The sequence below is a fragment of the Eublepharis macularius genome, chromosome 1 (assembly GCF_028583425.1).
Source record: "Eublepharis macularius isolate TG4126 chromosome 1, MPM_Emac_v1.0, whole genome shotgun sequence".
In the NCBI taxonomy this organism is placed as follows: Eukaryota; Metazoa; Chordata; class Lepidosauria; order Squamata; family Eublepharidae; genus Eublepharis; species Eublepharis macularius.
In genome coordinates, this window is record NC_072790.1 from 207,924,467 (window position 1) to 207,939,876 (window position 15,410).

At 44.1% G+C, this 15,410-nt stretch overlaps 1 protein-coding gene across 1 annotated transcript in view; it reads right to left on the minus strand.

Annotated features, from left to right (window-relative positions):
- The window catches only part of FSHR (follicle stimulating hormone receptor), a 156,170-nt gene that overhangs the window by 17,352 nt on the left and 123,408 nt on the right, over positions 1-15,410 (minus strand). The window contains exons 7-8 of the mRNA XM_054982763.1: positions 13,713-13,781; positions 6,127-6,201 (exon numbers count right to left, since the gene is read on the minus strand). Of these exons, the coding sequence (XP_054838738.1) occupies positions 6,127-6,201; positions 13,713-13,781 (144 nt within the window). The remainder of the gene's footprint in view (positions 1-6,126; positions 6,202-13,712; positions 13,782-15,410) is intronic.

Consider the following 15,410-nt stretch of genomic DNA (forward strand, 5'->3'; position numbering starts at 1 on the left):
GAATTGTCATTTAGCCCAATGCCATTCTCACTATACAACAGCGATTTATAGGAAGGAATAAACAGAAAAGAGTGGGCCTTGAATAATAGCACAAAACCAGTGGAGTGAAGAGGGCCAAGTGAGAGAAGGGAAGCTGCATCTGAAAAGACTTGAGAGGAATGAAACTCTAGAGTTTCTGTTCATTCCAGTAAACTCCTAGATGGGATAGGATGAATATAAAAAGGTGAAAAGAGCCAAGAAGATAAACTTGCCTATAGCCCCATGCAAAGTTATGAAGGTTGAAACACTGGCAGGACTGAGAGCTCCATTTTCTCAGCTATAGTATTACTCCTTTGAGGGATTTGGCCAAGAACCTCAAAGGTACAGGTTGCATTCAGACATCACATAGAAACCACAATTCCTTGAGCTCACACATGTCTGTCCTTCTCCTTATTTTGCCTTATGCATTGTACTGTGAGTTTAGAACTAATCACAGTTTATGAGGATGTCTGGATTGAATGGTTTAACAGTTTGTGGCTTGTTCCTTACCTAAAACCCTGGGATCTAAACTATTATTTCATCCTAGTTTAGAATCCTACTTTGTAGGCAAGAAACAAGATCCTGTTGGTTGAATTGTCCAATTTGAATGTCACAGCAAACTGCAGACGGCTCTAAAGCAGGAAATCCTCAGTGTCAGTATGGCATGCAAAGGTTGTGTGTGGGTGGGGGTGGGGGTGGGTGGGGAGCACTAAGCCTGAGAACTTCCAAGGCTGGCTGTCAGACCAAACAAATTGCGGTTTGTTTGGTCCTCTGAAAGCAGCCATAACAGATAATATTTGGGTCCAACACTGCTTTTTTATCACCTAAGACTGTTGCCAGTGATGGTGCCATTCCTTCACTGTTATGTTGCAGAGCACAATGATGCATGCACACACATACTTAGATCAATGTATTTCTGAGCCATGAAAAACTCCATCTGTTGGTTCTTGCATATCAAATCTCTGTTAGACAGGAGAAGGCTATGCTATTTTTCTAGTTTAATACATCCCTTTGCATTGCCTTTTGGGTGGATTTTGCTCACCCCCCCCCCATAACATATTGGGTTCTTTGTTTTGGGTCAAAGAGGGCATTTCATGTCGGGTCAAATTGGTTTCAGATTGAAGGGTAATGGGCTAGCTCTACCATTTGCTCACCTTAGGAGATAGGTTCAGGGGTACCATTAAAGGGCAAAAAATCTACCAGCCATTTAAATGATTGTGTTTATATGATGGCAGCAGTCTTGAAAATGGCATTTGGATTTTCAGCCACAGACACCCCAGATTTATTGATACGATACTTCATCATGCCTCATGTTGGTTTTTGTTGTACTAGAGTAACCCCAGTGTAATTAGATTCTTACGAATGGGAACTCACTGCAAAACAGGGATCTGTAGCAATTGGGACTTCTAAATCATGCAGCACTAGTTTTTAAAGTACAGGGTAATCCTTTAAGGGCAATATGTGTGGATTTCCATAGAAGGATGGGACCCTGAGGCAATGCAGGCAATCTGGCAGGAAATTTCTACTGCTCCATAATAGATTTGGATTTATTGCAGTGTCTGCACTTTACCCCATACAATCATTCCGCCTTGGTTTGAGAAGAAGAGAGCTCAGGATTAGCTGCTGCTTTGGTCTAGTGATAGTTATCATTGGGGAAAAGCTGGGCCGTTTCCAGATGGCTTACCTTCTGCCGCTCCATGCCGCAACGTCGCGGCTCGTGCCAGGGAAAACGCGAAATATCGCGTTTTCTCGCACGAGTTTTGCGCAACGTTGCACAAAACTCGCACGATATTTCGCGTTCGCCCCAGGACGAGCCGCGACATTGCGGCATGGAGCGGCAGAAGGTAAGCCATCTGGAAATGGCCCTGTTCTCTTCTGCACTAATGCCAGTATTCCCTATCCATGGATCCTCACAAGTAAGAGCAGGCTGCATGCAGCTGTGCCTGAGAATCTCTATTGTGGAATAAATTATAAGTATTGGAATGGGGCTGGGTAGGAGGTCCTCAGCAGGTCTTGATATACTGGTTACCAGCCTGGAAGCGTTGTTGTCAAGTTAGGCTCTTGTTGCTGTGGCTAATTCATTTTTTAAAAAATTACAGCCTGCTGGTTGTACTGTGACAATTCATCTTCTGCTGCTTATTGATGAGGCTGATATTGTTGATCCCACTGATCCTGGGATGTATTGCTGCTGTTTTATTGGCTTCTGCAGAAACTGTAATTGTACTTATGCCTTGGGAACTACTGGTAGAGCATTTCAGAATAGCAAGCTTTGAAACAAAAAAATGATAAATCAATCAGTATCTGTAACCAAAATGAATGCATATGCATCCTCTATTTTTCTCTGCCTCTATTTCCCTTGCATTGTATCCTTGGTGAAAATTTTTAGATGGTAAGCATCTTGGAGCAGGATCCTGTCTTCTTCTACTTGGTTTATAAATCATACAAATGTTACTATATTAATCAACAGATCAAACTGTAAATATTTCTTGGAACCCAAATACTGACTCAGAAACAGCAGAACTTAAGACAGCTGATCATGCCATGCCATTTATTAAAATATCATTCTCTGTGCTGCAATTCTGTTTTTGCCAAGCAAAGATGTTATTATGGGTCAATCATTCCTGTGAGAAAAAGTACATTTGGATGTACACTCCAGTGACAGATGACAAGAAGACCTCTCTTTCATGATCTTGGCCAAGATAAGAAAGGCAATTTACCATCCACAGAATGGTGTAATAGAACAGAATAATTCTCATAAAAATAACTCAGTGTTTGAATTTGAACTATTGGATGAATCTGAACTACAGTGAAATCAATTTGATAACCCATCAGAATGAAATTGTGTTTGGTTCCTGCTTACAAAGGCACTACATTAACTTTTCATGACAGGAAACGATAGTGTGGTTTGTAATATTTTTTTTTTTTGCCAAAGAAGTGTTTATTGCTTGGCTGCTAAAAAAGAAGCTTCAGTTACAGCCTTATCTTAATATGACTGTTAAGGCATCCTGTATGTATATAAAAAAGGCAATAAATACTACTGGGAACAGAGAGTGTAAGTGTGGAACATAGTGATTTGTTTCTAGTTAGGGGTACTGCAAGACTCAGGGACTGTTCCTCATAGACATGCAGGGCTCTGACTGAAATAAGTCTTGCTAGGACTCGTTTTGACATGCATGTATATTAAACTATAAGAGCCAGTCAACATGACTGGCAGGATCACGGGGTGCAAACCTTGATGGACTATACCACTTCAGAGAGAGAGATGTAAAATTTCTAGAAACATACTTTTTTGTTGTTGAAAAATGGGAATTGTGGGGGAAATTGAAATATATTCAATACTTAGTTTCTTAACAAGCCTAAACTTATTTTAATCCTTAAATATATAGAATGTATCATTTAGAACCTATAAAATGGTATTATCATCAACGTACCTAATTCTTAAGATGGCCCCAGCTGTTGATACTTAAATCCAGAGATTGGGGCCATGAACAGAGCATACAGATCTTTCTACAATCCTGAGAAAAATCTCCGGTTTGCAGAAAAATATGAAATCTAAAACAAACAAAGAATTAACAAAAAACCTGGGGTGGGGGGGCAGTTAAAACCCCATAAAATAATAGAAGCAGCACTGTAGCCTCAAGAAACAAATGTCCTCTGTACCCATTGCTAGGCGACCATAACAGTATTGCCAGCATTTAAATCATAGTTTCTGTCAAGAAAGGCAGAGGGAGGGGACAGGGCCCTTTCCAGGGCTGTTTTGGCCTTTGAGGGAGGATTCTTTGGGGCCAGGTCTGGCAGCAACCCTAAACTACTTGCTACCACATGATATCCCTGACTGATGCAGCCCCCACTGTTTATTACTGTTCAACAGCAGCCTCTCTACAAAAGCCAGTGTGGTGTAGTGATTAGAGTTTCAGATTATGATCTGGGTGACTCATGTTCAAACCCCTGTCTGTTGTAGAAACTCACTGGTTGACCTTGGGCCAGTCATACACTCTCAGCCTAATCTACCACACAGGGTTGTTGTGAGAATAGGGTTCCCATTCCCCTGGTGGGGACGGGGATCTCCTGCTACCAGCATCTGCCCCCTGCCACCTCTTACTTGGCTGGTGGAGGAAAAGATGCAGGAATAGGACCCCCCACCCCCCAAGTACACTTCTACTTGCTCCAGATGTCATTCCAGGTGCAACGCAGAAATGAGGGAGGTTGCTCCAGGGGCTGACTGGGTAAAAATTGACCCCCAATGCTAGATTGGCCCAATATTTACCAAATTGGGCACTGGCATGGCCCATTGCTTCTGCATTGTGCTGGGAATGATGTCATTCCTGGTGCAACATGGAAGTGCTTTGGAGCATGTGAGCACTCATGGTAAGTATTCCCAGTGCCCCCCCCCTGCAACCATCCCCCCAATTTGAACTCTGAGGGACCTAGAAACCCTATGTGAGGATAAAATGGAGGAGAGGAGAATGCTGTAATCTCTATTGTTGAGAAAGGTAGGACATAAATGGAGTAAATAAATATAGCTGAAGATGAGGGACAAATAAAAGGTAGGCTGACTGGTGGGTGGGAAGAAGAGAAGGAAGCAGGGGAAGGAGCTTCCAGGAGGAGGAAAAGAAGAAATAGTGTAGGGAGAAAGATACAGGGAAAGTAAGTTTCTCCCACAAGTTCTTTGTGGGTTCACCACTGTATACCTGGGCCCAGCACATCCTGACAGCCAGAACGGCTAGAATTTTCACAGGGAGAGGCTGCCAGAGGAAAGGAAGGAGGGAAAGTTAAATATAAGAGAGCAAGATAAAGGCAGGTTAGCAGATGGGAGAGAAAGTGAGAAAGAAGCAGGAAAAGGTGAGAAGCATGGAGACTTACAGGGAAGAGAAAGTGGAAATAGTGGAGGAGAGGAAAATGAGAAGCCACCACAAGTCCTTGCAGGTCCCTTGTTAGTTTGACATATTTATGGAATTAATGCATTGGGTATCTACCAGGATAATTGTGAATATATCTGGTTATCAAAGGTGGGTGGAGGTGGACTGCAAACAGTATATTTCTTTTGTCTACTGAGAGAGGAAGAACAATTTCTCTCCATCAATCTTTTGTAATTTTATAAACCTCTGTCATGTTTCACTTAGTCATGTTTTTCTAGACTGAAAAACCATAAGCACTTTAGCCTGTTTTGAATACCCATCAACACATGAAACTGCCTTCATGGCCCATCAAGGTCAGTGCTGTTCACTCAGACTGGCAGTGGCTCTCCAGGGTCTCAGACAGAGGTCTTTCACATCACCCATTCCCTGGTACTCTTAACTGAAGATGCCTGGGATTGAATCTGGTACTTCAGCATGCTGAGCAGATGCTGTATGCCTCCCCCCCCCACTGCCCCATAGGTAAGGAGCTTTAATCTCATGATCATTTGGTTTGTGGTTTAGACCTTGTGGTTTAGAGCTGTCAATTTCAATGGTAGAAACCATGCAAGAGCACATGACATGACAGAATAAATGCAACTTGTGCATTATATATATTCTTATTTTTATGGCCGTAGAGACTTCATGGCCTAGAAAAAAGCCTGAAGGGACATGATGAAGTTTTGCTGTTGAAGTTGGTTTAGAGATAGTGTTGTGTAATGGTTAGATTCTCAGAGACCAAGATTCAAATCCCTACTCTGCCATAAATGATTGTTGGGTGACCTTGGGCCAGTGGCTCTCTTTCAACCTATCCTACCTCACAGAGTTGTTGTGAGGATAAAATGGAGAAGGGGAAAATCATGTTATAAGCCACTTTGGGTCTCCATTGAGAAGAAAAGTAGGTATAAAGATTTATTTATTAATTTACTTGATTTATACCCCTAGGACTCAACGTGGCTAACATCATTCTCCTCTCCTCCATAAACAAACAAACAAAAAAAGGGTTGTTTGCACGGGAGATCTCATTAGCCACTCTGAATTCTTTGGAGTGAGGCATCATAAATTCCACATGGGAACAGAAACTACATTAATCATATTCAGCCACTGCCAGTGTTGATAACTTATGTCATATTATGTAGGGAAGAACATTTTTGTCTTATGTGAACACTGAGAGTTTAACAAGAACAAAGAATGAATGAAAATTCGTACTTACAAGAAAACAGGTCCTTTGGCTCCTTGGAAAACTTCATTAGGCAATTTTTCTAGATTGGAATTACCACTTAGATTTCTGTGTAAAAAAATTTAATTTTTTTTAAAAATGGCACAAATTGATGCCTAATACCTAGCCACTCCCTATACATAGGGTTGCCAAATGGCTTCCCTCCAAAACAGGGGGCCCTGGCACATACCTTTTTTACGCCTTTGATTGCACAGAAGGTCCTGCTCCTGCCCCCCGTGTGATGACGTCACTTTTGGAAATGATGTCATCACTGGTGCACAGGAGGCCAGGTGGGCAGGCTGGCTGGCCATGTCCCTGGCATGCCGAAACATGTGGGCAGGCTGGCCACTTCTCTGGTGTGCAGGATGCCAGCTGAATGAGCAGGTCGGCTGCTTCCCTGGGGCACAGTAAGCTGGGTTGGCAGGCAGGCTGCTTCCCCGGCAACCAGGAGGCCAGGCGGACTAGATAACCAGCTGCTCCCCCAGTGCTCAGGAGGCCTCATGGGTGTTTGGGCCACATCTCAAGTGCACATGAGACCAAGCAGACAGGCCAGCCACTCCCCTGGTGCATAAGGGGCCAGGTGGCGCACAGGTATCCATATTTTATCTTTTTTTCCCCTGGACAGTCTAACAAAAAAAAAGACTGTTCAGGGGAAAACTGAACACCTGGCAATCCTACTTGTACTTCAGAGAGTGAGAACTCAGAGCAGGGCCTAGGGAAAATTTGTATGACAGGAGGCAACTTTTATGGTAACCTGAATCTAGAATGTTTATGTTTTAACAGTTAAAACCACATTTTAAATTAGTCATATACTGGTTTTAAAACTGTCAAAATTAGCACGCTCCTCAGTTAAATGTGGAGAGAATGAGATTTGTTGATTATGCCTACACTAGAAACTCATGCTGTCTATATACCACTTTAATTCTCATGCCTTATTTTGGGGTGTGTGTGTCACTATTAAATAACTACAGTTCCCAGAGTTCTTTGGGGACTAGGGATAACTATGATTTTAAGTCTGCAATGTAACTATGCCTGACATTGTCTATAGGAGGCAGGGCTTTTTTTCTAGGAAAAGTGGTGGATAGGGATGTGCGTTTCGGCATTCAGAATGCCGAAAGAATGCCGAAACAAAAGTGTTTCGGCTTCTTTCGGGGAATGCCGAAACGTTTCGGGGAATGCCGAAACGTTTCGGGTAGCCGAAAGAAAAAAGCCGAAACGTTTCGGGATTCTTTCGGCTTTCTTTCGGCTTTTCAATGGGAAAATGCCTCCGTCTTCCAGGACGTCTGGAGGAGGCATTTTCCCACCGAATAAGCCCAAAATTGGTGGGGACCTTCCTCTAACCCTTCTCTAACAACCACCCAAGTTTCAGACAGATTGGACTTTGGGGGGCCATGTTATGGCCCCCCAAAGCAGGTCCCCCCATCCTCCCATAAGAAAGCGAAGGAGCAGCATATTGTTAGCATGCTGCTGCTGATCTTTCTTCATTATTTCCTATGGGGAAAAAATGAAGAGGCAGGCTTCCTTTGCCAGGGGTGGCATTTTGCATGCAAAATGCCCCCCAGCCCTCAGGGGCCCTTCTCCCACCCCTCCTCCCACCCCCCACCAAGGCTCAGCCTGCTCCCACTTGGGGGGGCCATTTCATGGCCTCCCCAAGTAGGTGCTCTAATCTCTACCACTGACAGCTGGGGGAGGCTTGTGTTGCCAGGGGTGGCATTTTGCATGCAAAATGCCCCCCAACCCTCTGGGGCCCTTCTCCCACCCCTCCTCCCACCCCCCACCAAGGCTCAGCCTGCTCCCACTTGGGGGGGCATTTCATGGCCTCCCCAAGTAGGTGCTCTGCTCTCATCTCTACCACTGACAGCTGGGGGAGGCTTGTGTTGCCAGGGGTGGCATTTTGCATGCAAAATGCCCCCCAGCCCTCTGGGGCCCTTCTCCCACCCTTCCTCCCACCCCCCACCAAGGCTCAGACTGCTCCCACTTGGGGGGGCCATTTCATGGCCTCCCCAAGTAGGTCCTCTCAGCCCCTAAAGTCCACCCCTTACAGCCCCACACAAACCCAATTCCCCCCCAGCTGCCACACACAGACCCAAATCCCCACATTAGCCCCTCACAGACCCAAATCCACCCCCACCTGCCCCACACCCATAACCCCAGGAACAGGCTGGCAAAGGCCAGCCCTCTCCCTTTGTTCCCTATGCTGGGAACTTCTAAACTCTCTTTCCCTGGGCAATTCTGCACAGCCCAGGGGTGCCACAATGGTGGGCACACTTCTGAGTGCCAGCTGGTCCCTGTGAAAGAGCACCTGAACCACAGACACCCTCCCTCAAATTCCCCCACCACCTACAGAGATGGCTGGCCAGCCAGCCCCATTGTTCCCTATGATGGGAACCAACTGCACAACAAAGAATAAAACAAGAACAACACAAAATAAAGTTTTAAAAAAATTATATTCTCCCTTCCAAAGTACAAGTAGGCAAAGCATTATGACACATTACACCAGCAGTCCCCCACACAGAAAAATTAAAACAAAACTCACTTAACATCAGAGAATCACAAAGCATGATTCCTGTCAAAAACACTTTATTTCTTGAACAGCTTTAGGTTACACAGCAGGGGGGAACACCAAAGGGCATGGCAGCACTATCTTACACAAAAATAACACAACTCACTTCACATCAGAGAATCACAAAGCACAATTCCTGTTAAAAACACTTTATTTCTTGAACAGCTTTAGGTTACACAGCAGGGGGGAACACCAAAGGGCATGGCAGCACTATCTTACACAAAAATAACACAACTCACTTAACATCAGAGAATCACAAAAACACAATTCCTGGCAAAAACACTTTATTTCTTGAACAGCTTTAGGTTACACAGTAGGAGGGCACAACAGGGCATGATAGCAATGTACTGCAAAAAATAATACAACCCACTTCACCGTTTTTGACAGCAATTGTGTTTGTGTGATTCTCTGATGTGAAGTGAGTTGTGTTATTTTTGTGTAGTACACTGCTTTCCTGCTCTGTGGTGCCTTCCTAAAGCAGTTACAGAAATAAAGTGCTTTTGACAGCAATTTTTTGGGGTGATTCTTTAATGTGAAGCGAGTTGTGTTATTTTTGTGTAAGATAGTGCTGCCATGCCCTTTGGTGTTCCCCCCTGCTGTGTAACCTAAAGCTGTTCAAGAAATAAAGTGTTTTTGACAGGAATCATGCTTTGTGATTCTCTGATGTTAAGTGAGTTTTGTTTTAATTTTTCTGTGTGGGGGACTGCTGGTGTAATGTGTCATAATGCTTTGCCTACTTGTACTTTGGAAGGGAGAATATAATTTTTTTAAAACTTTATTTTGTGTTGTTCTTGTTTTATTCTTTGTTGTGCAGTTGGTTCCCATCATAGGGAACAATGGGGCTGGCTGGCCAGCCATCTCTGTAGGTGGTGGGGGAATTTGAGGGAGGGTGTCTGTGGTTCAGGTGCTCTTTCACAGGGACCAGCTGGCACTCAGAAGTGTGCCCACCATTGTGGCACCCCTGGGCTGTGCAGAATTGCCCAGGGAAAGAGAGTTTAGAAGTTCCCAGCATAGGGAACAAAGGGAGAGGGCTGGCCTTTGCCAGCCTGTTCCTGGGGTTATGGGTGTAGGGCAGGTGGGGGTGGATTTGGGTCTGTGAGGGGCTAATGTGGGGATTTGGGTCTGTGTGTGGCAGCTGGGGGGGAATTGGGTTTGTGTGGGGCTGTAAGGGGTGGACTTTAGGGGCTGAGAGGACCTACTTGGGGAGGCCATGAAATGGCCCCCCCAAGTGGGAGCAGTCTGAGCCTTGGTGGGGGGTGGGAGGAAGGGTGGGAGAAGGGCCCCAGAGGGCTGGGGGGCATTTTGCATGCAAAATGCCACCCCTGGCAACACAAGCCTCCCCCAGCTGTCAGTGGTAGAGATGAGAGCAGAGCACCTACTTGGGGAGGCCATGAAATGCCCCCCCAAGTGGGAGCAGGCTGAGCCTTGGTGGGGGGTGGGAGGAGGGGTGGGAGAAGGGCCCCAGAGGGTTGGGGGGCATTTTGCATGCAAAATGCCACCCCTGGCAACACAAGCCTCCCCCAGCTGTCAGTGGTAGAGATTAGAGCACCTACTTGGGGAGGCCATGAAATGGCCCCCCCAAGTGGGAGCAGGCTGAGCCTTGGTGGGGGGTGGGAGGAGGGGTGGGAGAAGGGCCCCTGAGGGTAGGGGGGCATTTTGCATGCAAAATGCCACCCCTGGCAAAGGAAGCCTGCCTCTTCATTTTTTCCCCATAGGAAATAATGAAGAAAGATCAGCAGCAGCATGCTAACAATATGCTGCTCCTTCGCTTTCTTATGGGAGGATGGGGGGACCTGCTTTGGGGGGCCATAACATGGCCCCCCAAAGTCCAATCTGTCTGAAACCTGGGTGGTTGTTAGAGAAGGGTTAGAGGAAGGTCCCCACCAATTTTGGGCTTATTCGGTGGGAAAATGCCTCCTCCAGGCGTCCTGAAAGACGGAGGCATTTTCCCAAAAAAAAAAACCCGAAAGAATGCCGAAAGAATGCCGAAAGAATCCCGAATCCCGAATCCCGAAAGAGATTCTTGTTTCGGCTTTCGGCTTTAACGGTAGAGAATCTTGTTTCGGGTAATCCCGAAACAAGAAAGCCGAAAGTTTTTTCCTTGCACACCCCTAGTGGTGGAACTCAATGGATTGCCAGCTCAGGGGGCAACTCTTGGTGGGAGGTGGTGCCCCTGGTACCACATGCACGTGCGCAAAGTGCGCGCATGCTCCCAGGAACAATGACGTCACTTTGGGTCAGCTGGAACAAGGGGGGAGTTTTTAAAAGTTTAAATCACCCTCGGCGAAAATGGTCACATGGCTGGTGGCCCCGCCCCCGATCTCCAGACAGAGGGGCATTTAGATTGCCCTCCACCTGCTGCGGAGGGTGATCTAAACTCTCCTCTGTCTGGAGATCAGAGGGCAGGGCCACCAGCCATGTGACCATTTTCAAGAGGTTCCGCAACTCCATTCTACCGTGTTCCAGCTGAATAAAAGCCCTGGTAGTAGGTCACAAAAGTAGCCTGAAGATGGGCCACTCCTCCATGAGAAAAAGAGAAAACTAGTCAGTGCAAAAAATATTTACTGAAAAAATGTTTTAAAAATTTCTAAAATTCACAATTAATGCATTTCAAACCTCTGTGTTGTTCCCAGAGAAAATGTCAAATAATACACAATTATTATGCTCAATCAATTCAGAAGAACACTAAAGTGCATAATATTATTACAACCATGGGCGTTTCCACACTGTCTATAAGTAGCGTGAGACTCATGGAAGGCTGCCGGCTTCCTCGCGCGATTTTTAACACCATGTGACTACAAAACGCCATAAATCACAGTTTGTAGCGTTTTGTAAACAGATGGAATCAAAAATCGTGCGAGGAAGCCGGCAGCCTTCCGTGAGTCTCACGCTACTTATAGGCAGTGTGGAAACGCCCATGATTTACTGATCTACATATTTCCCAGTGTACTTTATTACAGATTGTTTTTATTTGTGTGAGGGGAGGAACACAGAATAGGGAACCATAAGGAAGTTTACTGAAAAGAGATTTTCTTTTGATCTAGGAAATGACAGACATGCTCTTTGCTAGAATGCAGACTTTCTTACGTTCAAACATGATTTATAAGGATTATTTTGATCACAATCAAAAAGAGTCCAGTAGCACCTTTAAGACTAACCAATTTTATTGTAGCATAAGCTTTCGAGAATCAAGTTCTCTTTGTCAGATGCATGGTACAGAAACCAGTTTCTGTACCATGCATCTGATGAAGAGAACTTGATTCTCGAAAGCTTATGCTACAATAAAATTGGTTAGTCTTAAAGGTGCTACTGGACTCTTTTTGATTTTGCTACCACAGACTAACACGGCTAACTCCTCTGCATCTTTGATCACAATACAGATGTAGGAAATAAGTAAACCAAGCAGGGACATGCAAGAGAGGAGGGGAGGAATGGAGAAGTACAGGCAAGGAGATGCATTCCCTGTACCACCCTTTCTCCCACTGTGCTGTCCTTCTCAACGGGAGAATTGATGTGAAGGCTCTTTCTCTCTGGCCTGCCCTGCTATCTTCCACTGTTGTACCTATCACAGGGGATTTCTTTGAACTCAGCAGAAGAATTCAAACCAAGCCCATCACACCAGTCTTCACCACTGAAGACTGGAATTGGCAGAGCAATAAGAGTCAAAACAGACCAGATAGGCAAAGGAGTGCATGTGTATTTTTACCCCTTTAAAGGGCTAAGAACAGTGTGGAGGTGAGGGTGGTTTTGATTAGTGAAATCACGTGAGAGTGGAAGAAATGAGCCTCTCTGTCTTCCCTGCAGGGCTAAAACTGCTCTTTAAAGGATGCTGGGAGATTCATGATCTCCATCTTGTCTCAGCTGATCTTCATCCAAGATGAACACAGGTAGTTTGCTTGTGCTGAACACAAATGCTTCAGGGCAGCAGAGTTTCAAGAATAAACTGTTGGGGTTTGGTGGTAGGGTTGCCAGGTGTCTGATATTCCTCTGACAGTCCAATATTTTGAGGGACTGTCCAGGGGAAATATCCCCCAAATTCTGGACACCTGACCCCCCCTGGCAGTTCCATTGTCTTGCCCAGGCACCTGGCCTCCCTCCTGTGTGGCACCAGTGGGAGTGGGCCACCTGGCTAACCTCTTGCAGCTGTGCAGTGTCACCTGGGAGTAGCTAGCCAACTCAGGTGCCCAGCTGGCCTCCTGCAGCTGCATAGTGCTGCCTGGGAGTGGTCAGCCAGCTGCAGTGTGCAGAAGTGGTGACATCACTTCCTGTAGTGACACCATCATGCTTGCCAGGAGCACATGCACGAATGTAAGAAAAAGTAGAAAAGAGCAAGAGTCCAGTAGCACCTATAAGCTCATGAGCTTTCCTACCCTACCACAAAATTTGTTAGTCTTATAGGTGCTACTGGACTCTTGCTCTTTTCTACTGCTACAGACAGACTAACATGGCTACCCATCTTGATCTTGTAAGAAAAAGGTTAGTGCTGCCCCCCTATCCCTAAGGTCTGGTATTGTTCTGGATTTCATCTGGCAATTTTACTTGATGAATAATAAAGACTGTGTCATGTCCTTCATGAACTCCCAATCTCCATCTGCAGTTGTCTACATGTATTTCAACCAAATTCAGATAAAGACTGAGTAATGCCCATATACAGACTCCCAATATTTATTTAAATAGCTTGCTCCTGAACTATTTTAATGACTTTAAAAAAATTATTATTGATTTTATGGTTTTGTGACTTTTAATGTATTTTTAAATGTTGTTAGCTGCCCTGAGCCCATCTGTGGGGAGGGCAGGGTATAAATCAAATAGATAAACAAATAAATAAACAAATAAACAAACAAATACATTCAATTTTCTTTAAAAGCCTCAATTTACATGGTCAGGAAATAGATGAACAAGGAACAATATTAAAAGTAATCATATTAAAAACTGAAATGAATATCATTTCTGCAGTAAATGTATCCCACAAACTTCTTGCAAATAGTCAAAGAAGAAATAAATAAATAATAGTTACAGGTCAAACAAGATAGTCCCATTGAAGGCATAGTTTTCAATCTCTTGTATTCCATTTTGATTCAGTCTTCTGTAATATGGATAAATAAATATATTTTATAATCTAAAAAGTCAGCTTGTGTCAAAAATTAATAATTAAAAACATAGTTCACTACAGTTGGAAGTTATACATTCTCTGAAATGATTACTTGAATTCAGTGAAAATCCCTCCCTGCCCACTCAAAGATGGTCAGATTTAAACCATAAAGAAGCCTTAAATAAAGGCAATGACCCAAACAATGTGAGTTTACATTTCCCTAAGTGCTCTTCAAAGCATCTGCCATAGATAAAATTCCTTAATAAAATGAGAGGGTGATCAAAACTGAAATATCTGCAAGGAAGAAATAAATGAGGGAGGATGATTACAAAAGGTAGAGAGACATTTCTATGAACTTTGCCCATTTTTGGTGGCAGTGAACAAGAGAAGATGGAAAGCAAATGATACATAGCACAACAGTTAATTAGCTTGAGTTTCATAATTGCCCAACAATTTGCATATTATGAAAACTAGGCTACTGGATTTAGTAACTCTATCTCACACCTCCAACCTCCACTAACCTTTCAAACCAGTTTCTGATCAAAGACACGGAAAGGAAATTGTAGTCCCGGTCAGAGCAGGGGAGCTATAAGGGGAGCGCAGAAGCCATTGAATTTTCCATGGGGCTGAAGCTGAGCTCTGGACCAAATACATGCAGCAATAATAAGCTTTCCTCCACCATACACTGACTGGAGACCCTGGAGACCCTTTGCTCCATTCATACCCTATCCTGAGTTGAAGGCAGGCATAATTTTGGGGGTGCATCTGACAAAAGAAGAGAACCAGTGAAATTGTTCCATCTCTTGAGTGGCTTGACAATAATCAGATGACTAACATTCTCATTGGTTTGCATGATGTTCCAGCAACAGGATTTATGGTTTACTGGGTTGAGTGTTGGAATGCTAAGAGCTGATTATATACAGTGGCTAAAAATGTAAACTATGAACAAGGAGACCTACTGTTCAAGACTTGCCTCAGCCAACAGCCTAATAAGTTACCATTAACTCCCAAAGTTAAGACAATCAGAACAATATTTTGCATGCAGAAGGTTCCAGATTCAATCCCTGCAGTCTTCCTCTGAAAGATCTCAGGCAGCAGGGCTGAAAATATCTCCAGATTTTGCTAAGGGGACACCAAGATGGACCAATTATCTGGCTCAATATAAGGCAGCATTATATGTCTGAGGCTCAGCTACAATGAATTGGGAGAAGGTAATTCTTCAAGTATTTGAATTTATGTTTAATGTTCAATATTTCCAGTTATGGATATTAGATTTCTTCTATTTTTTAAACCAGGGGAAAAGCCGTGAACACAGCAATTATGGCCTTAAAATGTATGAAATTAATATTTTAAGTTTTTTCAAAAGCATCCTCTAAATTTGAATATCCTAAATATCCAACCATTTTCGATAGTCAAATGTAATTCATTTATCAAAACATTTAAATGTTTGAAATGCTATCGAATTTCAAATTTCTGGGGGGAATTTTGTTTCTGTTTTACTTCACTCCTTGCTGCTATTATCTCTGCTGGGGAGCCCTGAGACAAGTAAGTTACTATGTCACAGTATCAGTTTCCCCTCTATAAAGATGTAAGCCTGAAGAACTTTTATGGTCTGAGAACCGC